At 47.2% G+C, this 23,892-nt stretch overlaps 1 protein-coding gene across 1 annotated transcript; it reads left to right on the top strand.

Annotated features, from left to right (window-relative positions):
• Positions 1 to 9,712: 9,712 nt before the first annotated feature.
• Positions 9,713 to 16,691, top strand: LOC146206154 (pfs47 receptor-like). Its single transcript, XM_084590778.1, has 3 exons — positions 9,713 to 9,815; positions 14,953 to 15,164; positions 16,303 to 16,691. Exons 1-3 carry the CDS (start codon positions 9,803 to 9,805, stop codon positions 16,549 to 16,551), a joined length of 474 nt encoding a protein of 157 aa, XP_084446904.1. The 5' UTR covers positions 9,713 to 9,802; the 3' UTR covers positions 16,552 to 16,691.
• The last annotated feature ends 7,201 nt before the right edge of the window (positions 16,692 to 23,892 follow it).

A 23,892-nucleotide genomic window follows, 5' to 3' on the forward strand; every position in this document is an offset into this window, starting at 1 on the left:
ATGCGTGGCCAAAATAAAGCGGTGCCTGCTTGCGTGTTCACTGCCTCATTTTCGCTCAGTGCTTGCGCATCTTGCGGCCAGGTAGGCGCTTGATATGTAACAGCGGCCGGAAAACCAACGCTTTTCGCACGAATCATGAAGCGGCTGGGCAAGAAAGTGCAAGTCATTACTGGTGGTCGCTCAGTTCAAAAGCAAGTGATAACGGATGATCGTGCGTTTCAGACACGCACCAGGCTAAGAGTTCGAGAATTGGGCCTTGCTGGTTGCTTAATGCGTTGCAGGAGTAATGTTTAGTCACGTCTTTGCATTGGCCTATCAGCTTCACGGGACACCGCATTTGGCACCCGTACAGATCTAGGAACTTGACATCATCCAAGAGGAAATCACCGGGGCGGCGAGCGCTGTGTATGTAGGAACGCGCGTTAATGCGCCATTGCTCGCGTTTGCTTATCTGGCCGTTTTGATACACTTGAGGAACACTGCGGCATCGCGACGCGCTGGCGACCGTTACAGCCTCACAAATGCAGGCAGCGCGGCCCTAACGGCACAAAAGGTAATCGCAAGGGAGTGGCTGGAAAAGGAAGCGGTGAGCAGGCATCTCTGATTTGCCACGCATGCGCACTGGACGCATAACTCAAACCCAGAGCCTAAAGTTAGATGTCGCTGACTTGCTCCGCACAGCGCAGTCGGAGCGCTCTAGACAAGGCTGCTCACCACTGTACGTTTATAAAGCCCGGTTTACGCCCCCCTCAGTTGCTTGTGCGCATGAGCGGCGTGTGACGGTTCCAGGCGCTGACTTGATAAGCGCGCGGTGGCCGGGCGGCCTACAACCTTAAATACTAGAAATTCATAAATAAAAAGCCAAGGTGAGATTTCTGGGGCTGTGGTTATGAAGCAGTTTGAGAGCGTATTGCAAGATCGAGAATTCTCAGAGCAGCGGTCAACTAAATTTCAAGAATGATTAGAAGGGTAACTTGGCATCAAAAAGGGATGGGGGAAGAAGACAGCTTCTACGCCTTGGTCATCAGCAGGATTACGTACCTACGTGATCCCCTATCAAGAGATTAGAATCGTTGATAGAATGGTCATCATCATCATCAGCCTGACTATACCCACTGGAGGGCGAAGGCCTCTCCCATATTTCTTCAATTAACCCGGTTCTGTGCTAGCTGCATCCACTTGACCCCTGCGAACTTCTGAACCTCATCCGCCCACCTAACTTTTTGCCGCCCCCTGCCACGCTTTCCTTCCCTTGGAATCCGGTTTGTTACCCTAAGCGACCATCAGTTATCCTCTCTTCCCACTACATGTCCTGCCCATGCCCATTTCTTCTCCTAGATTTCCACTAGAATGTCAGTATTTTGAGTTATTTCTCTGACCCACTCTGCACGCTTTCTATTTCTTAACGTTACCCCTACCATTTTTCGTTCCATAGCCCTCTGAGTTGTCCTCAACTTAATAGAACCCTTTTGGTTAGCCTCCACGTTTCAGCCCCATAGGTGAGTACAGGTAAGATGCAACTGTTGTATACTTTCCTCTTGAGCGATACCGGTAAGCTGCTAGTCATAATCTGCGAGTGCTTGCCAAATGCGCTCCATCCCAATCTTATTCTTCTTGTTATTTCCTCTTCATGGTCGGGATGTGCGGTTACTACCTGTCCTAAGTAGACATATTCGCCTACTACTTCCAGTGCTTCGCTACCTAACGTAAATTGCTGTTCTTCCTGAGGCTGTTTAACATTACCTTAGTCTTCTGCATATTGATTTTTAAGCCTACCTTTCTACTTTTCCTGTCTAGGTCAATGACATAAAAAAAAAACAAAAAAAAAAAAAACGGCCCTAAGCATTCTACCAACCATATCAACGGAATTGCCAATGGCGTGTTTGTAGCCGCGGATAAGATAAGTCAGTGTTTAAAAGGAAGGAAAAGAGCGAGTAAATATGCTGCATGACGTGAACGTGCGCTTGTCACGTGTGGCGATATCTGCGGCGCACAATGCGACCTCTTTGCGCTCTATTATTGCGACATGCACTTGAACCTGTCCGCTCATCGCTCTAAAAAATGAAGGCCACGTAGTCGCTAATAACAACAGTTTTTATTGCGCCGATTGAAGGCGTAAAAGTGTGTTTTTGTGTCGTATGGGGAAAAAAAGGAGAAAAAACACCATGCCTTTTCGCACTGCAGAGCTTTGCAGAATTGCTTCTCCTTCGTTTTAAAAACTGATATTACATCGTCTTTTCTGTGGCCACGAACTCGCCGTTGGTCCTTATCACCAGACTGTGATATGTAAAAAGGGAACTGCTAAATTTAGTCAGCTTGCTAAATATCATGATTTTCAGTGTTGCTTTGCTGACGTCCGTCGGCTTAGAGTGTGTTACTGAAAAGATTCTCTTTCTTTCTCGAGCACCTTTTAGTTACCGTTATTTTTGATGTCTAGTTGAAATACCTTGTGAACAAAAGTGTACAACGTGTCTTGTTTGTGTCCCGTAACAAATCACACGCGGGAGCTCATATGGTTTTCAAGAAACCGTGCATCCCTCCGCGGCTGCTCGATGATCAGTGAATGTGAATCGCCACAGCTGGAACACCAGGCTACAAAGCTGGCTCGGCGCCTTTGCCAATTAATCCACGCAAACAGCTACACGACCCCGGACTCTTCAGATACAATAGCTAAAGGGAATACTTATAAAACAGCGTTTGTGACACACCCTCATTAGCCAACATTACGACGCAATAAAGGTTTGCCTTATGGACTAAACGTCCCAAGGTGACTCAGACTGTGAGAGATGCTGTAGTGGATGGGTTCGTCAATTTCGATCACATAGGTTATTTAACGTGCACTGACGTCGCACAGCACAGGGGCGCCTTGCTTTTCGCCTTCATCGAAAAACGACCGCGATTCGATCCCGCATCGTCGGGCGCAGCAGTCTAGCGCCCTAACAACTGCGCCACCGCGGCGGGGCTTGAAGCAATGAACAAATATAGGGCGCGATTGCTTGGCTTGGAGTCGGTGGGTACATATCGGAAGTTTCATTGAAGAGCGAACTCTTTCAAACATTCCTAAAAATGAGGAGTTCTAAATAGAAAAAAAAACAATAATTTGCAGGAACAAATTTTCAGCCTATAGGTGGACACGTTTTATTGCAAAACTCTTCTAAATATACTACTCAATAAATAAATCTCTCTAATCAACTTTCAATTAACGCAGGCCAGTAGTAAGCGCCAATGGGGAGTTTGAAGCCGTGAACAAGGTAATGCCATATAAGTTTTTGAAACGACGAAAAATTAATTTTCTCAATCCGTGCAACACGAAGAAATCCAGCACGTTTTGCGCACGAAACCCGAAACTGACAGCACTGGACGTGTATGAAGCTCGATGGGACGTTTGCTTTTGACGTGTTGCAGTGACAGTTAGAAAAATTAAAAACAGCACAGCGGAGCGCGTGACTCTCTCCCATTCGCTGAGTGCTCTTTTTCTCCCGAACTCAAGGTAAGGAAGGGGTAGAAGAGGGGGGTAGATTCTAGCTAAACGGACTCACAAGCACGCGGCTTCGTCGAGGCTGTGTCTACTGCTAATTTATCACGCAACTCGGAGGTTCGCCCTTTGGTGTGCGCAGAACGGCCGAGTCTCAGTCACAGTGTTGCCACATTGGGAACAACCAAGAGGTGGTCGGGTCGCAGCCTTCTGACGCTCCAGACCTTTTGGCAGCAAATGCGAGTCAACTGACGCTGCGGTAAGCTGCTAAGCTTAATGTACCAATTTCTTTTTTTTTCTTTTTTTTTTTTTTGCCATTGAAGAGTGTAATGCCATCGCATCAAAATATGACATTGCCATCTTGTGCTGTTCAGTTGTGTAAGGTCAACACAAAGGACCGTTATAGGCACCCTGCAATGACGTTTGCTGGGGCGATCGCCGCGCCGTAACACATAGCCTAGTGAGAAGAGCAAATACTTTTAAGGCGCTTTCGTAGGGCTTTTTCACGCCACCTGCATGAGCTTACAGGGATCAGATTGCACGCTCTGTCGAAGCTTTGCGTTACGTGTGTCAGATAACTGGGCTACATCGAGAGCGCCTAGGCAAGGACGTTATCTGTCACATGCGTATCTATAACAGCGATGAATATGCTCGGTCGTTTATCGCGAACCAAGCGGCTAACAGCAACATGTTTCAGGCGCGCTGCGGAACAAATGCAGCGCCGCCTAGCCAGTGCAGGTTCCCTATAAGGAGTGATTGTTGGATGAATATAGAAGAGAACATAAATCATTGCTTTGTGTTATGCCGAATTCAAACTAAAGTATCGTCTGTTGCAGTCTGCTAGGCTGTTTTTTTACTCAGAAACTTGGGGCACATTGCTTTCTCCTTGGGGTTCATATTCGAGGCGCGAGCCAGCGTGTCTTGCTCGAGTTTAATTGTCAACGGTCAAGTCCAGAGAAACCAGAAAGTATCGGTTTCCAGGCTTATATGTATAGAACAAAAATCTGTTTATGCCGGGGGATGCGGGTGAAGGAAAGAAGACTGATATGGTGGCACGTGCACTCCGCACTCGTAGAGGCCAGAAAGGCTGAGTCTGTCGGCCGCTATTTCAACATAGCTCAGAACACCCTGAAATAACGGTTGCGAGTCTCCGTGAAAGCTCCTAGCAGCCCAATATCGCCCGCACTGACCGTGAATCTGGCGCCTAACACCTATGCGCCAGATAACTCATCCCGCGGGACGAACAAATGAATGATAAGATCACACGCTGGCGGCGATGAGCAGAGCATGCTATGTAAAACGGGCACAAAAACACGTGGCAGTAAAAGTGCACGAGAGTACGCCGTACTTTAAACACTAAGGGTAAAATTTCGAGCAGTTTTATCATTTTCACTGATTATATATGCTGTGAAGACTTCTCCCTGAAGGTCTTTCTGGACTATAAAAGGTGTAGCACCTCACTGCAATGTAAGTTTGAACAGGGCCGGGAAATCAGCAAAATTGTAGCGCCATCAAAAACTCATTTCATTCAGCGTATTACGTATACCGTACTCACTGCCGCCGTGGTTGTTAGCGACTGAAGCCTTTTATGCACACCGACTTTTGGCAGTCTTTCTTTCAAAACGAAGAGGGAGTGATAGACATTTCCATATTCGTCTCGTACGTGCTAACCAATGATAACGTATCACCCATGTTTTCTTTCCGTTGCTGACTCACTATATAGACAACAAATGGTGATATAATATTGTGCGGTGGGTGAATCGCAGTCAGAACTGTTATGTTTAGGCACACTGTCCGTTTCAGCAGCAGGCCACTTGCCGGGCACACTGGCAGAGTTTACTTGCAATTCATAACAGCTCAGGTGGTCCGGACAGGGTTCTCCTATGAAACGCTATATTCGTGATTGATGCATCATATCATTTTGCCTTTTTTAACGGCTAGAGAAAAAAACAAAACAGCTTGAACACTTAGACAAGTCGCCGATGCTATCTTAGCCTCCGAGATACGAAGTTTTTAAGTTCGGCCTGACTGTCGCAGCATGCCACGGGGCGGCTCAAAACAAGATAAACACTACGCGAACTGCCTCGTGAGGTCGGCGGTCGACGCCCCGCTGTCGTAAAGCGCGGCCACCACCGTCATATTGCTGTTGTTTCTGCCCTCGACGGGGAAGAGGTTTGAAGGAGGCATCTTTATACAACCGTACAAAAGCGCTCTGTGCCAGGATTTGCTACCTGCCCAAGTGTTGCTATGTTCTCGAAAACCTATCAACACTTCATCGGGCACCAAAGTGGTGAAAGATAAGGAAATCATTACAAAAGAGACTATAATCATCATCAATATCAAGGGCCTCACCGATTGGTGATCGATTGCGTAAATGTGAGATTTGTAACCTTCATTATGAGTCTTCGTTATTTGCTTGGCGGTGTCCTGAATCCTACATTGAGTCTTTTTTTTTTTCTTGTGTCTACAAGGACTTTCATGATGTGTCATCCATGGCAGCGCCATTTCTATAGTGGACAATAAGCATGTGTTGAAAGCCATGCACGGCTGATCGCAGCAAGTCTCTGTGTCTAACATTGTTTTCGTCTCTATTTTGTCACCTACGTTGCCATGCAGTGCCCTCCTTTCTTACTATTCACCATAACCTTTAATTTACCCCGGTCTGTCTTTCCTTATAATGCCGTCATTAAATGTATGAAATCGGTTCTTAAAGTGAAATCAACCGCTTCAAAACCTGGTGCATGTTCGCAGATTTGTAATCAACTTGCTGTATTGGACAACCAGCATTTTCATGCTATGTTTTTGCCGCGCTTCTGCAAAAAGTCATTACCGTTTCACAATACACGCTTATTCAGTTCCGACCATCTGTTCATATGCCTCATAAACCAATATATATATATATATATATATATATATATATATATATATATATATATATATATATATATATATATATATATATATATATATATATATATTTTTTTTTTTTTTTTTTTACGAGCTCCTGGGATGACCCAGGCAACGCAATCGCAAGGTTCCCGTCAAGTCTATGCCTTATTCAATTTTACAAGCCAACTGTTCCAGGCGCTTCTTTTTAAATCAGTTGTCGATTCATTCATTAATTTTGCTGGCTAACTACTGTTGTTTTCCTAGCTTATCAAATGCACAGATAGTCTGGAACAAAGTAAGTGTTCAAACCTCTGACGTCCTACAAGTTTTCTTCCCTCCCCGGTCACTTTTGCTCGTACGCAAACTTATACGCCCCGCGATGAGGTATGCGGGTCTGGTTCTCGGATAGCTAAAAAGAAATCGTTCGTTTTTGTTCCATACAAAATGCACAAACAATTATACGATATTATGTGAAAAACCTGCCTCAGCTATATTTGTGATGCATTTCGGTCCTGTATCGATCCCGTTGCGTATTTGAACTATATTATTTTACCACCGTTTTTTTTTTTTCCTTTTTTTTTTTTTTAACGTTGCTGAGTAGGCTTCTGCGTGGAATCTGAAGGGCGGGAGGGAAAAGTAGAGAGGGTGGTGGAGGCATTATGGAGGTCGAAGGTGGATGGCTGGTGATGGATGAAGCTGCGTTATGAAGGAGGAAGTAGATGTGGGCAAAGGAGGGTGGGTAGCGGGTGGAGGCCTACTAGAGGATTGCGGTGGCGTTACGCAACAGACGGGCAAATTTTACCAAGTTAGGGTAGTAATGCGTTAAAAAAAGGAAACAAGGGTAAATTGACATAATTTCGAAGAGTTGAGCGTTATATTCTAACGCCGGTGAGCGTTCAGTGGGTGGCTTTAAGTAGTTACGATTCCTCCGTTCTCGTTTAATAAAATTAAATTGTTTAATAAGAATCCGTATCACTTTTGAAAACAAGGCAAGACGATCTCAACAAACGTACATTGTTCTATAGGTCTGAGCGGAGGCACTTAGCTAAATACCTTGCGTTTATGACACATTACTAACTCTTAAACTTCATTTTTTTTTTTTAGGAAACGATTATTTAAAGTTCCTTGATGTACAGCTATTAGATACCAATGTTCAAGACATCAGCGTACTACAGACTGTACTAGCTTGAGTTAAATTGCTATTCGTTTCGATACATTATGATGATCGTCACCATATTACTAAAGATAAAAGCATGTGCATACCGTTCTTTGCGAGGTGTCTGGCCGTGCCATTTTCTATTTTGGATCGATTTGGCCCTCTGGCACTGCTTAGTTGACGAAGGCGCGGCTTTAAAACGTTGGTGGAAAGCGACTGGATCACTCGACCATTAGCTACTGCATCTCAGCGTTGACTGCATGACGTAACCAGTGGTTAGCCGATGTATGCGGCGATAGTGGCGACGGCTATCGCCTACGGCGGGAACCGCAGTCTCATGATTTATGTGGCTGGGTTCTCGCTGTTCTAGTCTGATACTGCTGTCATGCTGGCCCAACCAATGTCAGATGGGCCACAAGGAGCGAAATAGGAAATGGAACACTAGAAATTACTGCCCCTGGTCCAGTTAAAAGGAAGACTGTTAAATAGACGAAGAACGAGGAAAGGGAGGCGTCGTTGGGCCTTCATCTGCTAGTCCTTCGACTGTTTGACTAGGTCCTTCGTAATCAAAGGAAAGAAAATCTGAGCGTTAAGCTAATGAATGAACCAGGGCCCTGTCAAGCCGTCTCTCTGGCGCACAACTCGAGCCCATGTTCAATCTTATTATTTTTTTTTTATTGATCAAGCACTGGTGTCATCGACGGTACCGGAAGCATGGAAGAATGCAAACATTATCCTCATTCACAAGAAAGGGGACTCTAAGGACCTTAAAAATTACAGACCAATCAGCTTACTGTCTGTTACGTATAAGGTATTTACTAAGGTAATCGCTAATAGAATCAGGACAACCTTAGACTGCAATCAAGCAAAGGATCAAGCAGGGTTTCGGAAACGGTACTCTACTATCGATCATATCCATACCATCAATCAGGTGATAGAAAAATGCTCGGAATATAACCAGCCCTTATACATAGCATTCATTGATTACGAAAAAGCATTCGACTCAGTTGAAACCTCGGCGGTGATGCAGGCATTGCGAAATCAGGGGGTAGACGAGCCGTACGTGAAAGTGCTGGAAGATATATATAGTGGCTGCACAGCAACCATAGTTCTACATAAAGAAAGCAACAAAATTCCCATAAAGAAAGGTGTTAGGCAAGGAGACACAATCTCCCCAGTACTATTCACAGCATGTTTAGAGGAAGTATTCAGAGACTTGGAATGGGAGCAGTTAGGGATAAGGGTAGATGGAGAATACCTCAGTAATCTGCGATTTGCTGATGACATTGCCTTGCTAAGCAACTCGGGGGATGAACCGCAAATAATGATTGATGACCTAGACAGGAAAAGTAGAAGGGTAGGCTTGAAAATCAATATGCAGAAGACTAAGGTAATGTTCAACAGCCTCGGGAAGGAACAGGAGTTTACATTAGGTAGCGAAATACTGGAAGTAGTAGGCGAATATATCTACTTAGGACAGGTAGTAACCGCAGATCCGGATCATGAAAAGGAAATAACAAGAAGAATAAGATTGGGATGGAGCGCGTTTGGCAAGCACTCGCAGATTATGACTAGCAGCTTACCGGTATCGCTCAAAAGGAAAGTATACAACAGTTGCATCTTGCCTGTACTCACCTATGGGGCTGAAACGTGGAGGCTAACCAAGAGAGTTCTACTTAAGTTGAGGACAACCCAGAGGGCTATGGAACGAAAAATGGTAGGGGTAACATTAAGAGATAGAAAGCGTGCAGAGTGGGTCAGAGAAATAACTCAAGTTAACGACATTCTAGTGGAAATTAAGAAGAAGAAATGGACATGGGCAGGACATGTAGTGCGAAGAGAGGATAACCGATGGTCGCTGAGGGTAACAAACTGGATTCCAAGGGAAGGAAAGCGTAGCAGGGGGCGGCAGAAAGTTAGGTGGGCGGATGAGATTAAGAAGTTCGCAGGGGTCAAGTGGATGCAGCTAGCACAGAACCGGGTTAAGTGGAGAGATATGGGAGAGGCCTTCGCCCTGCAGTGGGTATAATCAGGCTGATGATGATGATGATGATGACTGTATTGAAACGGCACGCCCATAAGCAGAATACGCCGGTTTCTCCAACGTCAGATCCTCGTCAAACTTTGCCACAGCGCTGCGTCTTCTTGGTACTATTGCCCGCAGTGGTGGTTATCTTAACTTCCCTCTCCTACTTCTTATCTTAGGCGCCTCTATTTATGCGAGCCGTTGTGCCGGTCTGTATCACTCCTGTCTTCCTACGGTGCCCTTCGGCTGAGACACAATGGCCTACGGAGGTGAGTGCTGAAACTTCTCATTCTGAGCGCTTGCGTGTGCAGTCACATGAGTTTCACGCTGATTTCTTTTTTTTTTTTTTTTTTCCATACTAGTAACAGCCGGAATAGATGAAAAATGAAAGGATTCAGCTTTGCAGGTTACGAAATTGGACGTGCGATGTCAGCGGACAGTAATGAACACCAAGTAGTCTGATTATTTTGAATCCCGCCACTGTAGCGTCCATTTGCCCCCATGTGTAGCTGCAAGACGTGGCATTACCTACCATGCCGCATAATGCCGATATTTAGAGTGTAAGGCACGCCAAAGGCACCTCGACGGCAGAAATAATATTCTAGTTCACTGTAGCAGAACGAAGGTCGGTGGGAATGGATCATGTATGCTTAGTTTTAACTTCTAGAGGCTGGCTTGTGGGGCAGCAAAATCTCATTCCTACATTAGTTTGAAATTCTGCATTTCCCCTTAACGTGTGTCTGAATAATACGACTCGAGTCTCGAGTGTAACCTGTATTCCCTCTACCTAAACGGCAGACAGCTTTTGTTGTGCTATCACAGCACCAGCGTCCCCTTTTATCTGCGCTCAGCAACCGAGTTGTCTCGACTACAGCACTGAGTTCACCGCAGACACCATCCACTGCAACCTTACAAGCGTATGTTCTCACACGCTGCCAGTCAAGCAACGAAACTGACGAAAAGCTCTATCGCAAGCCTTTGTGCGCGCTCTTGAAAGCAAGGGATGGAATGCTGAGTGAAATGAAGAGTGGCCGCATCGGTAATTCTTATCACTATTCGTTTGTGTAGATCTCCCAGCCGGTATCGGCTGAGTGATATCGCCCTTGGCTGCTGAGCCAATCCTCACCTTGACTCCACATCAGCGTCGGCTCCGAAGTGCGTGGCCGGCGTTGCTCAGTGCGATAAAGCACTTGATCCTGAACAAGCTTCTGCGGGACTTTTTCTTTCCAGTCCTCTTTCTATTCTTCCAACATTTATGGCGAAATCCAATCGGTGACTAGGGAGTCTAGGGACCACGCGGTCTCGACCCAGTCAAAACTTAGTAGCTAAATAGCCCATTGAAGCGCCTCGTCGGTTTCGTGGAGGAAGGAAACTTGTTCTGGGTCGCTCATTGTAATTCGCCATTAGTGTGGCTTTGTTCTTGTTCCACCTACCACTCTGCTCAATACCTTTTCTTTCCGCCGGCGGCAGTTTTCGAGGCGGCATTGTTGGAATAAACCACTATTACTATGTTCCCGTCTACTCGCTTATCCTATGTTTGTTGTGCTGTGTATATTAAAAAAAAATTACTTTAGGCAACTACGATCACGTGGCGAGTAGCGAAATGAAATTGTTTCCATAAGAAAATAATTTAGGTTGCAAAAACAATTTTGTTCCGCACTCAAAACAGGGCGAATGCTACTCGGTTATTAGTAGCTGTGCTGTCCAAATTGTGTGCTCGCTATGGGCACGCCTACGCTTTAATATACTGTGCTAAATCAAATAGTGGTGAATAGCAGCACGACTATTAGGAAACAAACAAGAACGCTTTCTTACCACAGTGAACTTCACGGCACAGTTTTTCCACGGCACAGCCTTTGTCCACGCTGAATTTTGAGCCAAGTCCGACGGAAACTTGTACACTTGCGTTTTGGATCCATTGGCATAGTTAGAGCGACAGTTTAACGCACAACACAGCCCAGACATTGTAGATACCTTGCTCGCAAGCACCTATGCAGCACGGATAGGCACTATAGCACGGATTTGGAACACAGCAAACACAGGCTGAAAACACGCACACTCAGGCCGAGTCGTTCCAGATCGCCTTGCTTGCGTACGCTTGCGCTCGGCGCTGCCGATCTATCCCCAGATCTCCCTGTCGTGACGTAGGACTAGTGGAAAGGGGGACTTGCGCTGTCCTTCTCTAGGTGGTGTTGGCTGTACACGTGGCATTCACACGCTGTTATCGCGGCACTCAAATGCAGTGCTTCCGCTGTGACCTGCGATGACGCGAGGGTGAGGGCATGAAAGTGGACGTTAACAGTGCATCGTGATGCGAACCGAGTCGGAAGCGAGTAGGCAGTTTCTGCTTCACAAGCACTGGCATACCGCGGACAGCAATGACTGACTATTACTCTCGCAAGTTTTCCAATTGCAATCGACTAGCAGTCCATGACACCGCACTGCCCTCTGAATTGTCATGGTATAGCTTTTTTTGAAAACGATGCCAGTTGTGCGTGCGGTGGAATATACCTACATGCCGTTATGCTGATAAGCGCCTCTGGAAGCTAAACCACGATGCCCGATAATACAAAGATGTCATCTCAAACCTCATGCTGCTGTAAGTGACGTCATGTTCTCGATAAAAATCGGGAACGCGGCATTGCGCGGCTCTTGCAAGAACGCGCAGCCTACAGCGCCGCCTCTTAGTGCCGTTGCACTTTGAACACATGCGGCTATAGCTGTTTTTGCTAGCATGCGCACTCCGCGCAAGCTCCATTTTTATGGGTTCGTTTGACTGTGTAATAGAGGCACACTCGTTGGCAATAGATATATGACGTGGGGCGATAAAGTGGCGTGAGATAAAAGGTGCACTCACAGGACTGCCGAGCGGTGTGCATGCCCTGTAAGAATGGATTGAGTAGCTGCGCCGAACTGTCAAACTTCTCGGTTTTGTTTTTGATCATTATGTAGAACTTACCGAAGAAGGAAATGTGCCCAGATTTTTTTTTTTTTTCTCGCGACGGTCGGCTAAAAACATTCACGTAGGCGATGCATGGTAGAAGAACAAATGGTAGCGTAACTCCCATAGAAGCCTGCGTGTCGACTCTGAGCGAGGCTTTAGTTTCCCAGCGCCCCCTGCGAACTGTGAGGCACAACAAACACGTGACGTTGCTTGTGACGTCACAGTGACGTACTTTTGGCGGGGAATTTGTCTTTTTACTTATGAACGAAAAACAAGGCCACCAACGACGGAGGCAGAACGATGCTCGGATAAGGCAGAAAAATGGACACCGTAACTGTTCAGCCAACTTTGCTTGACATGGATTTCTACTGTCAAGTTTTACGTTAACTGAAATGTTACGGCATCTTTAACCACCTTATCATAGCATCGTTCTGCCTCCGTCGTCGTTAGCCTAGTCTTTCGTCGCGCGTCATGTAAACGCATTCAGGGGCTTATTTCTTCGGGCACGTTTGTGAACAAGGGCCTTCAAGTGAATTCGGCAAGCACATGGATAGAACCACATGGCTTGAGGCATTTCACTAAGGGCATAAATGAGTGAAGCTGCGCTGCACAGAAAGCCAGGCTTTATTAATTCACGATTACTTACATAGACGCTTCACGACAATGAAATCTAAGTGTAGGAGAGCGACCACCGCTCATTCGTCACGGTCTTCATAAACTCCTCGTGATAACAAAATGACCTGAGCGTAGGTCTCCAAACGAGACGCGGTGAGATTATAAAAGGGTAAAAGATCTTGCTAACAAACAAAGTATGCATATCAGCGTCAAAGAACAACAAAAACAAACGAACGGAATAACTAACGCTAGCGCTAGAACGCCAACCTGTAAGAGCTTAGGTAAGCAATTCAAATTGGGATTGCTAGTATTTAGAAGTTAATGCGTCTGAGAAGTGAAAATATCTACGACATAGCTTCGCTCCAATAAATCTTGCCCTGTTCATGATTCTCATATTTTACTCGCGCTTCATTTGCCACTGAAAGGAATCAATGTGAGGTTACAAATTTACAACTTAAGCATTTAACATGTTCATGAGAAAGATCCCATTGACAATAGGAACATCACTGTAATAACAGCTAAAGCACGTTCAGCGAACGTTGGTGCGGTAATACGACGCAGTAAGCAAAACACGCAGCAAGGGGAGCGGAACGGAAGGCTTTGAGCAATGCGACACGCTTCTTGGGGGCAATAAAATCTCACCTTCACCGCTCAATTAAAACATGCAGCGATACGCCGCTCATGCAGACGTGTATCCGTAAAACAAGCCACCACTTTTGCGACGTGCCTGGGAGGCCGAGCCGCCGAGCTGTGACGCAGCATTGTCCCATCGTCCGGAAATGCGCACATGCAGCGGCAATCAGTTTCTCATCGAGCACAGACAGTCTTCGCCTTGCAGCAAAGCTCTACCAAAACCAGCAGAATGAAATACTGACTGTTTGTTACAGATAACCCACTCTGTACGCAGCACGCAACGATGAACGTTGAACCGGGGCCGACGACGCACCCATTCTGCGGATGAAAAAAGCTTTGGTCTGAACCATATCTGAGCTTTGGGCAACTACGCAGCAGATAATAAGTGGCCGAGAGAGGCCGTTAGAAACAAGTTAAAATATTATTAAAAACGTGACACGTTTTTTCTTACGCAAGAAACAAAAACGGCATTCATTCCTGAGCGCGAATATTATGTTTACTTTCTAGTTCTTTGGAGTTCTGGCAGATCTTATTTTCTGTGCGTTAGTAATTTGCCTCACAGTTCGCAGGAGCCCTCATCATCGAGTTGACGCCGCTGGCAGTAGGCAGCTGCACGCGTTTTCTTCCGAGTTGCGCGACCAGTTGTACATTGACCTTGGGCGATGCCGTCAAATCTCGGTACGTTCTCCTTGGCGGCTAGAGAGAGCCACCAGATTATCGCTCTCGACACGCACGCCATCGTAGCCCTTCATGTATTCATCTTTGTTATCAGCTATTGCACAGTATTGCGGACAGCAGGCGGCGCGCGTGCGCTGGCTGGGAGTGAATCCACTGGTCTAACAGCCGCAGCCTCACGAATCACGCACGTGTCATTTAGTCTCAGTGCCCGAGGCTGCACTCTTGCGCAGATCGACATGCATTTTCACATTCATGAATAGCATTAGTGAACAAAGTATAGTATCAGAATCTCACCACGAAAATAAAGCGAGCATTGAGCGCGGATGACGGCTGTTGTCCAAAGCATTTGTCTTGCGTCCCTTTATCCGCGAGTTCTTAAGTTCCGTATAGGGGTGATGACAGTTCGCCCCAATTCCGCGCTTTCTCTTCGATTAAAACAGTATCGCGAAACTCTTAAGTTCACAAAAAGTCAAGTCGAACTCGATGCGAGTATTTCCACGTTCGCTCGTTTTTATGAACGTGGCCACACCTTGCAGCGCATACCTACCGGCCCGTGTGCGAGTGGGTCATATGCTCCGAGAACCGTATCCCCTACAACGCGGTACCCGGCGGTGAGGACAGTGGCGAGACCATCTACATCGGCCGCGCCGTGCACAACGGCGAAGTGGTACCAGGCAAGGTGGTGCCTTCGCACAGCTGCTGTTACGTGGCCTACGATGGAGCCGAGCACAGCCACAAGGAGTACCAGGTGCGCGGACATCCATGCGTCCAGTCCAGTTTCTCCGAACTATTCTGGTCTCTAAATAACAGCTCACGAGGAACATTTTCAAGTTCCATGACTCTTCTACATAACAGACACAGCAACTGAACACATTTCTTTTCATTTACAGACACTGCAGCCCACGAGGAATTTTAGCGAAAGGGAATATAAGACAGCATAAAAATTACCCCCAGGCAACAGAACTAAGTGAACAAAAAATACACTGCCAGAGCTTTCTTCTGGTGATGGGATGGGAACACACTCTTCCGAGAGTTTGGATTTCCACGAGTACAACAGCTCTACTACGCGGCTTCGAAGTGAGCCTGTTGGGCGCTTTCGCCATTGACTGAGATTGGACGTATCTATTTACCCGATCGCGCAAAGATTTTAGATAAGTGGCATGCTACACACAGTTAAACAAAATGAATAAAGAGGTGCAGTGAGATAGTCTGCCCTGATTATATAATGTTGGCCAAAAAATTGCGGAAACATTTGCATCTGCTACCCCTAGGGTGAGTGATCAACGCTAGCCAGCTCACGAAATAATTAACACGGATAAGGCCACGCATGACCGCCACGAACACTCAACTGCCATTGAATAAACACACGTGGTTGCAGTATCGTGTGAATTATTGGGAGTATTTGCGGCTGATGGCAAGCGTTAGCGCCTCCGGTTCAAATTTGGTTGCCCCAAGTTGGCCTTCGCGGCGGGATAGAGTCAGGGAATGGGCAGTGGGGTGTCCGAGCCGTCAGCTTTGTTCATAATATACGAGTTTGCGAAATGCAGCTGAGCTGGAAATCTTAGGGCAAGATGATTAAGATGGAAGACGATAACACTGGGCAGCCTTGATAATACAAACTAAAAAAGGGCCAAAAACTGGCTTCATTGAATGGGTGTCCGATCGGGGTCTATTTATACAAGTCATGTTGACGGGGCTAAATCGTCATAAATATGAATACACCTGTAGTTAAGAATAACGAGGGGCCACTCGTTTGATGTACTGATATGCAGGGTTGTTCGATTGTAATTGCACAAAATAGGTCGTTTATTGCAGGTAAGAATTGTAAAGACTTTTGAAGACAAACTTTGCTTATAAGTCATTTCTCACTGTGCGCTCTGTCGCAGGCTCTGATCTCGGAGGGCACCCCGTTCGCCTGGGTGCCGGCCTCTGACGGCGTACTTCCCTCGGGTGCCGTCCAGGGCGGCATAAGTGCCTCCGGCGAGCCTCTCTACATTGGCCGCACCTACCACGAAGGCACGCTGACCATCGGCAAGATACAGCCCTCCCGCCGCTGCCTCTCTATTCCGTACGGAGGCGAGGAGCACTGCTACTCTGACTACGAGGTGCTGGTCGTCCAGACGGTCAATTTTTGATTCCACCCCACTCTCGCTTAACAGCCACGACCACACACTGACGCGTCGTGAGAGTTGTTGCTACTCCTGTCCACGGCTAAACCTGGAACTTTGTGATCTCGTTTTACATTCCAGTGACAATAAAGCATACTGAGACGGTGTCTTTTTTATTTGACCTGAAAGAAAATAGTTAGTTCTTGGGCACACGAGGAACAAATACTCTTACGGACAACTTCCGCGACTCTTATATTTAAGAGGCGCAGATGTTACTCGTAAGTGACAACGTCACAGTAGGGGAATTCATCTGGCTTCCTATACTTAGGTAACTGCTAAGGGGTTGTGTTGTCGCGCAGCGAAAGCTTAGTGGATGTGACAGTCAATCAGGTAGGTGCTTTGGAAGAGTCTGGCACTCGACAAAGAATTGGACAGTGTCAGGCTGCATTTCAGACTTCATTTTGGAACGGTATACGTACGTACGTCTCTGGAATTTCCAGAAACATTTATCGGCCGGCAAGGGCAGCTGCAAATATGATGGGGATGTTCCTGGAGCTGTTCGAGAGAAATAGTGTCCCAGGCATAAGCTTTAGCTTCCTTCCACGATTACGTTCCGTTTAATAGCACAAAATATTTGTGCTCTTTGGTATTAATAATAATTTCGCTTCGCCATAAAGACAGCTTTTCTGCTCTAAATATAAAACCCGAAACTCGCCTCCCTCCTGACATTTGCAAAATCGAATTAGAATTTAAGGTTTTTTAACCATTTATTACTATCAGCATACATTAAGTCCACAGAGGCTTCTCTGCTGTTTCGTTTATTGGTGATTATACTTTACAATACCTGCTTCTAACTTTCTTTTCATGCTTATCACAAATATAGCAAATATCACCGCGGGGTTGAAAAAGAGGCCTGTCTCATAAGTTGCTTATATTTCTTCTCCACGCATCATGGACTTAGTTGCTCAGGGTTCTCTGCCTATCTTATCGGGCCAAGGGTTTCACCTGACGTCATCTGCAAGGGGCGCTAGAAGCGCTAGCGAATGTCGCGGCATCCGCCATGTTCGTGCATGGTAGATCCGGTAGAGCGCTTAATTGTAACACCGCAGCCGGCCATGGCTTGCTAATATCTGTGATATAAAACCCGTGACTGCCTTTCTCGTATCATCACAGACAATTTCCATGCTTTACTCAGAAACGCGTGACCGAGTGGGTATTCGTCCGTGGACTGCGTGAATCAGAAAAGAATGGATGCGTTAAAGAGGTTCGACTCTGAAAACGGTGACTTAGTGCCAGTACAGAATGAAATTCGGTGTACGGCACCACTGCCGCGCGTCTAATTAACCGATATTCAGGCTTTTCTTGTGCAAAGCCTAATTTTTGAGACAAACAACGGAATTAAAGAGTTCAAATACATAAAAGCGTGCAGTTTTTTTTTTTTTTTTTAACGTGCGGACTTCCCAAGAGCCGCACGTGAGAATTTCTAACTTTTAAGCAATCATAAGGACCCTCAAACACCGATTAGGTTTCACTATGTCGATCTCAGATATATCGAACTCGAAGAGGATCGAAAAATAGTTCAATACATCGATAATTCTATATATAAAATACGCCAGAGACGAGCTACTCTCACACAGAAGCGTTTGTATGGTGCGCCCAAGCTAGCGTACCGCTTCCCGTAGCGTTGTGCTGCACGTCGGCGTACGAGAAGCCCACAGCTCGCCTCGGCAGTGGCGAACTGCGTGGGCGTACCCTAAAGCCCCTGTAGCGTACCCGCGCGCCGAGCGTCACCTCGTACCAGTCTCCAAAAAGAGAGCGCACTCTCACGTGCCGCTTCGTCGGCGCCAGCGCGTGCCATATGGGAGAATAGAATGCCAATCTTCTCGCACCTAGTGCCGAGAGCTGAACAGCACGTGGGCCGTTGGGGTTGGGGCTCACGTCAAAGCTGCTGCGGAAAGTTCTTTTGTAGACGCCACCGTTAATCGTAAGAAGAGTAATTCTTTTACGGGCACATTATAACCACTATTCTACCTCAGTTAAAATCGAGTACAGGTGATTTCTCCCTTCCCGTCAGCAGCGAAGCAGGCCACGCGACAAACAACGCAGACCTCGGTTAGCTTCACTGCACAAAAGCCGATGCATTGAACTCTGGCTTTTCCGCATGGCAGCAGTGTCGCGTTGAAAACAAGCACAGCAAACAGAAGGCCAATTTGAAGCGCACTCGGCGTTTTTCTCATCAAGCGGTTTCAAAATGTTAGCGCTTCAGGAGGAGCCCGAGGTTGAGCAGTTGACCCTGCACCGCGCTTGAAAAATGATCGGAAGGGCGCCATTAGGACAAACCCACCTTTCAGGGGCGTGGCCCGGTTTGATATCACGAATATTCCGCTGGGTGGTAGCTCGATATATGCGAGTGCGAGTCCTACAGTTTTGCACAAGATTTTCAAGGGGATATTCTTGGAAATCGATGTAAGATATCATTCGATATATCTGTATTCGATATATCCGGGATTGACTGTAAAACACGCACACAATCATCGGCGTGAGTAGCCGTCGTATCGGGAACCCGGACCATTGCTTAGCTGGGCGTATTTACGGCCGTCTCTAAACGATTTGTGCCATTTGAACAGCCGCTGTCAGCACACTGCATCCTTGCCTTGATCATGACCAGTGACTCGGTAGGCGACTTCCCTTCACCACGTATCGTTGTTCGTACGTTTGCTCCAGATTCATTGACGCATTGTTACGACCGTGCATTATCCGCCCTTGTGCGCTCTATTGTTCGCCTGTGGGCATGGATAAGTGTTGTGGATATGTGGTGATGGTCCAATGGCTCTAAGTGAGCCTGTTTCCAGGAATCCTGTTTTGTAAGCCTGTTTTGCTTTGTGGACACCCTGCAAATGCCAAATTGACCCTGTCAAGAGAACGTCTGGAAAAACACAAAGAAACGTCCCCCTGCGGGAAATGCAGGAAGTGCTTTCTTTCTTTTGTTCACCCTTCCAGTCGAGAAGCCCTATCGTCCAGTGAGGAATGCCTCCTATCCAAAGGAGACGACAGAGTGACATGTCCGCTGACGTGCAGGACAAGAAAGGAGCATGACGCATACAGCCATTAAATGATTTCCCAGGAATGCAGGAAAGATTTGCAATTGTCGAAAACGGACAATGCTGGGAGCGTATGCGGCGCCCACGTGCACTTGGGTTTCTGAGAAGTAAATCCACTTGCCGGAACCAGCTGCCTATCGATTCTTGGCTGAAGAATAGAAATGTACCTCCTCGCCGTTCCCAAGCTTTTCCCGCCAACAAGTGACCAGGCTCAACGAAACAATGCCGGGCCAGTCAGTGCTTCAGACCATCAGTGCAGTGATGTGTTCGATTGGATGCCGATATCTGAGGGGCGTGCCCTGGATTTTGGTTGGTCAGCATCTTCCGAGAGGGGCTGGACATAGGGGGTTTTAAGGACGCTGCAGAGCACGAAATGTCGCTCTGAGCCCTGGGTAAACGGCTCATCCAGTCGCTTCTCGCTAAGAACTCTTAACGCTTGTCATTTTGCTGATGTACCCTTCTTTTTCGTGTAAATAATCTTGTAAATAAGTTTCTCAAAGTGCCATTAAACCTGCTTGTATATATTTTACCAACTTCGAAGATTCAATCCTACTTCAACCCCGAGTCTCTGCACGCTACCAAGTGAAGGCCGGGTCGACATAGCCCCAGCGTCACGACAGCATCTATGAAACAGGGGTACACCCACTCCTTTTCGTCTATTCGAAGCCGATGTCGAGATGTCGCGATCGAGATCAAGGAAAAAGGAGGTACCGCCCCCTGTGGCATGCCACTAGTGCCCATGTGGATGGGGTTGGAACACGTGTCGCCCACTCAGATTAGCAGTTGGCGATCTTGCAGCAATTCCCTGGTGCGGTAATAGGTGCGGGCCTTGCACTGCTTGCTGTTGAGGTTGTCCTAGATTCACAGCGCCTTACGTTATCATATTCCCACTTTAAGTCTGCACCAGAATGGAGCGGGAACATCGTTTACGGTCGGAGTCGACGACCACATGTCTGTTGCAGGATGACATCTTGGGTTAATAATTTTCTTTCGAAGCAGAACATACGCTGGGCCAGGCGGTTGTTCTTGTCTGTGTAACGGGAGAAGTGGAGTTGTACCGCTTTCTTCACGAGTTTAAGCGCGCATGATATGGGGGAATACGCTCTGATTAGCAATGTAAATTTCCCTTCAGGGTTTCGGAATGAAGGTCAGGTCTACTATCTTTCATTATTACGGTGAGAAGCACCAACACCTGTTTATAATTGTGTGAGATTCTGGGGTTTTCCATAGTTGAGGACTGCGACGAGGCCTATGGAGACCATATGGCTTGGGGCAGTGCGCCCAGTCGCCTGGCCAGTAGAGTGTCATGAATGCGGCTTGTGTTTCATTGATGTCGAATTCGCGATCGAGATATGTGTTCTAGTGGCCTCCGTAATCTGTAGGGCAATCAACTGGCCTTGCGAGGGGCAGGGGTAGGCGACGTCAAGGGTGTCGATTAAATTTTCGCCCCTCCTTTGGAAGGATTTGAGGACATTTCTGAGCTTACGTTGCTGCTCTCGTCGGGATTTTCAGAGGGTCTATTAGGAATTTGAAGAGGTTCGGATACAGGTTGATCTGGTTCCAAGGCTTCACATGAGCTGGTTGTGCTCCTAAACCAGTTGCCTGTAGTTAGTTCCTAAGCATAGCCTGCCACGTTTTGTGTGTGTGTGTGTGTGTGTGTGTGTGTGTGTGTGTGTGTGTGTGTGTGTGTGTGTGTGTGTGTGTGTGTGTGTGTGTGTGCGTGCGTGCGTGCTTTTTTTTTGCTGTTTACGTTATATGTTTCCTTTAGAGGTGTTGCTCTTTCCACCGCCAATTGAGGCTTCGGCTGGTGCCTCGGAGATGGAGGTTATTATCTGTGCGTGGACTGCCCGACGATGTTTGCTATGTGTGGGTGAATTTTCTCCTGTCTAGTGCTGTTGAGCGGCCTGCGGGACCGTGTTTTGAAGTTTTCAAATTTTACATTCAGGGTTTGGGTCTCCGCTGCACGGAACTGCGCACAATAAATGGTGCGAGCTTGCTGCCGGCGAGTGTGGTGCTTGATAGAGGCGAGGCTAACGTTGAGTAGGTAATATCCCAGAGTTTCCTTCGTATTGTGCCACGGTGACAGATGATGCGTGGGCTTTTCATTTTTGCAGCGGGAAATCATTACACGAAGACCCGACATTTTAGAACTAAAATTATACAAAAGTTTTTTATGGCTTTTGACTTAATTTTTACAGTTTTGATCTCGATATTATGCCTCTCTGTTCTTCGAATATGCCTCATAATAAGACCCATTATGCGATACTTTCTGTTGCATATTACCAGTTATTTCCCTTCAACAATGCCAAGAAAAACTCACTTCTACCTCAAACTGACATGATTTATCAGAAAAAGAAGACGAAAATTTTCGTAATAAAAAATATTTGACGAAAAAAAGAAACGGAAGCTGCGACTTAAAATAAGCAATATATATATATATATATATATATATATATATATATATATATATATCTTCTATGACACAGAAACTTTGTCTTTGTCGACATTGGCTCTGCCATGCGCCCGCAATAAGTGTGGCCACAAAGATTGTCAGGAGCTGAATTTCATGCAGCACGAAGTGCAGGCATGAAATTCAGCTCCTGACAATCTAGCAATCGGTTCCTAAAGGATCCAAGCGTCGTGGACCGTCATTTTCAATTACATTTTATCGAGCCAGCAGGCGAAGAGCCTTGACGCTGAGAAATTCCACGAATTACTAAAAAATAAGTTAATTTGGCGTTCCCACCGCAGCGTGGTCAATGAAATGACTGAAATCTACATTATACTCACGCAAGAAAACAAACAAGTCAAAGCAGATGAATAAATTTTAATTGCATTTCCCTGCTTTCAAAAACAATTTTACGCTTTCGGCCGAATATCCGACGTGCCGAATAGCTTTTAGATTTTGTACACTGGTTTCCTAAACCAGGTTACTGCCGATAAGCTGGAATCGCTCTGCCTCAATTTTGAAAGGCGCCTTTGGTTAGTTACTTCTTTGTAGCTTTACGCTTTCCCCGGCTGCTGGCATGAGACTTGGAACGTTCCCGTTTCTTCCTCCCCTTCTTCGGAGCGCTGCTTTGGGAGGACACACTGGTGGAATGGTGACGGCGCTTTGCTCCGTGCTTGCGTCCGCCGGAGCGCCTTGACGATGGAGAACGGGACCTACGGTGCCTCGTCCCAGCCCGTTTTCCTGCTCGAGTGCCCCGGGAGGAACTGGATCCCGATCGACGATGGGAACGGGAACGCCTCCTCCTGCCACCGCTGCTTCGGGATCTTTTGCGGCTTCTCGCCGAGTGTTTCCTGGCTCCAGCAGGTTCCCGCGACATGCTGCGTGGTCGACGGCGGCTCCCACTTCGCCGGCCAGTTTTAACGGTTGTAACTGAAGAGGGACTTGAAGAGATGCTTGGGGGATGCGCCTTTCGACGGCCAGCGCTGGCCTTCCCTTCAGGGGGCGACTGCTGTAACTGGTTGCTGTCTGGTGAGTCAGCTGCCTTTTTCGTCAAACGGCCCTCGGCAACACGGCCTACCATTTTCAATGGTGACTTGCGTTTGGGCTCAGCAGGTGCTTCCTCGGTAGTTTTCTTCGGTCGACCCAGTGTAGGCCTGCCAACGAAGGTCTTTCCTGTATCAACCGGCGAGTCGACACCGACGGGGGCTGTCTTGGCCGCATTGCGTGCTCGCCTTTGCTTGGGCTCCCTGGTGCCGCTTGCCGCCGGGCTCCGACTCCGCTTCTCGGCTTTCTGTGAACTTTCGCGGGCGTCGCTGTCCATGCTGTCGTCAGGTGAACCTCAACCGATGAAGTGGGCTCTAAGCGGTCTGTCCGGTCGAAGCTTAAGCCAGTCAGGTCGCGATGTCTGCTCAGCAATTCCCGGAAAGCCTTTTACTCGAGTGCGTCTCAGAGGGGCTTCCCAACGGAGGACAGCCGTGGCCACTGGAGGTCTTTGCGGTGAGCTCCAGGCTCCTCAGTCATGCCGCGCCGCTCCCTCTTTGATGCATACCGGGGATTGGCAAACCTCTTGGCCAGCCGACGCAAGACGCCGGGGAAGAGGGGCGGACCGGTAAACGCCCGGCCGAGCGTTCCAGATGATGTCGGGCAGGGTTCTGCTGCGCGTGGCAGCACGCGGGAGCTGCTGCCTTTCTCGTGCTCTTCGTCTTCTTCTAGCCCTTGTGCTATGGCGTCTGGAAATGGCTAGATTACCGAAACAATCAAAATGCTGATATCACCATGCTTAACCAAGCGCTTTCCACATCCCGAAACAAACTAAGG

Source organism: Amblyomma maculatum, chromosome 1, assembly GCF_055883805.1.
Source record: "Amblyomma maculatum isolate TAMU_Amacu chromosome 1, ASM5588380v1, whole genome shotgun sequence".
Classification (NCBI taxonomy): domain Eukaryota; kingdom Metazoa; phylum Arthropoda; class Arachnida; order Ixodida; family Ixodidae; genus Amblyomma; species Amblyomma maculatum.